The sequence below is a fragment of the Nematolebias whitei genome, chromosome 15 (assembly GCF_014905685.2).
Source record: "Nematolebias whitei isolate Nwh7 chromosome 15, NemWhi1, whole genome shotgun sequence".
Lineage (NCBI taxonomy): Eukaryota > Metazoa > Chordata > Actinopteri > Cyprinodontiformes > Rivulidae > Nematolebias > Nematolebias whitei.
In genome coordinates this window covers 46,364,708-46,366,493 of record NC_056512.1, presented here as the reverse complement: position 1 = coordinate 46,366,493, position 1,786 = coordinate 46,364,708, and the positions used below count along the sequence as shown (strand labels likewise).

The 1,786-nt window shown below is 42.9% G+C and overlaps 1 protein-coding gene across 1 annotated transcript in view; it reads right to left on the bottom strand.

Annotated features, from left to right (window-relative positions):
* The window catches only part of tmem184a (transmembrane protein 184a), a 40,364-nt gene that overhangs the window by 5,498 nt on the left and 33,080 nt on the right, over positions 1-1,786 (bottom strand). The window contains exons 7-8 of the mRNA XM_037688772.1: positions 1,530-1,699; positions 896-1,093 (exon numbers count right to left, since the gene is read on the bottom strand). Coding sequence (XP_037544700.1) covers positions 896-1,093; positions 1,530-1,699 — 368 coding nt within the window. The remainder of the gene's footprint in view (positions 1-895; positions 1,094-1,529; positions 1,700-1,786) is intronic.

The window sequence follows — 1,786 nt, the reverse complement described above, 5'->3', positions numbered from 1 at the left end:
GTCTCTCATCCAAGAGACTTCCTCAGTCTGAGGTGCTGTTTTCAGCTTCTGTGAAGGTGCTATTTAAGAGACTGAGCTGAAAACAGCACCTCAGACTGAGGAAGTCTCTTGGATGAGAGACGAAACGTTTCTAGATTTTTTTTGCTTTGTTTTGTTTTTTGTTTTTTTGAATGTCCAGAGGACCAGATTGAACTTTTTTGGATATATGTGACAGTGGTTTTCTAAAGTAAACTATGACACCCGAGCACAGCTGGCAGGTAGATGGGAATGCTTCCACAGAACATCCTTTCAACTCATCTGGGATTTGGGGCTGTAGTTGAGATATTATTTGAGCTTTTGAGATGTTAATCAGCTGCTGTTGTTGTAGAAAACTGCCTTGTTGCCATGGTTACGCATCATAACAAATATCCAAAACTAAAAAGTTTCAGTAAAAATCCTTCCAGCTGCACAGCATCTGATACCAGAGGAAACAATCATCCAACAAATGTGATTTACATCCAGAAAAAGAGGAATTAAAGTTTCCAAAAGCAAAATCTCAGAATGAAAGTAGCAGAGCTGCTCCAACATGCAGCCACCTGGAGCAAAGGCAACATTTAGAACAACATCCAAACGTAAAATGTTTGGAATGACTTTGTGTTTCTGTCTACATCAGTAGTTTGTCAGGTTTGAGAGAAAGCTGTGGCTTTCCAACACTTGGTAAAGGCCACTGGAAGACTGGAGCTAAATGTCGGTGTGCTGGTCCAACAGAACTGCAGCTGCGTCACTTTGAACACGTTCAGGACTGTCACTATTGTACAAGGGAGACGGGCGATCAGCTGAGAACACGTCGGCATCATTTAAAGGGTAAGATGCAACGATCAGTCATTTTCCAGCTTCCTGAACAAACTGATCTCACCTGGAACGTCACTTTTCTTCTCCTGATAGACGGTGCAGGTGAAGGCGTACCGCAGGGCAATGGCAGCAAAGAACATTTCAATGCAGATGATGAAGTTCTGCCAGCCGGCTGCGACCGTGCCGGCACCAACTTCTTGTCCATCGATGAAAAGAGCATTGGGAATGACGCCGCATCGCTCCAGGATGGCAAGGACCATTCCTACAATTGCAGCAGTAAATGCAGTTTTCTCTGTTTAGTCATTCAAAAATAAACAAATAAATAAAATAGACGTGCACAATATTGGATTTTTGGACAAATATCCAATATTTTAATATGTTAAAACTTATTTGGCCGATAATCGATACCAATACAGACATTTGTCCCCCAGACCTACTCACAGAGACGTCAGAGCTTTTCCTGCTGTGGAATTAAAACATTATTCTGCATGTTCTGCCAGTTTGGCTGCTTCCAAACGCAGATGCTGGAAATGATGCAACACTTCAACTTGCTTATGTTTAATGTCAAATTCAAAATCCGTGAGTTATTTTGATGGAATGGTCGATGTTTAACTTCATGGCTAATATCGGCCGGTATCGATACCACGCCGATGACATCATGCATCCCTACAATAAAACAATAGGAGGGATGAACTCACCTTGCCAGAAGGACAAGAAGATGACAGACTTAATGGTGAGAAATTTGAGCACTGGTTCGTAGGGTCGCAGCAGGTCGCTGGTGGCGAAGAAGAAGAGGAAGAGCGCGTAGAGAGCCAGGCTCACGGACAAGTTGTAGATGATTGTGATGTACAGGTATCCTCCATTCACACTGCGCAGGACAACAACATCGTTTTACAAACCTCCACCATTCGTTTGCAAACACCATGACATCGTTTGCAAACACCATGACATCGTT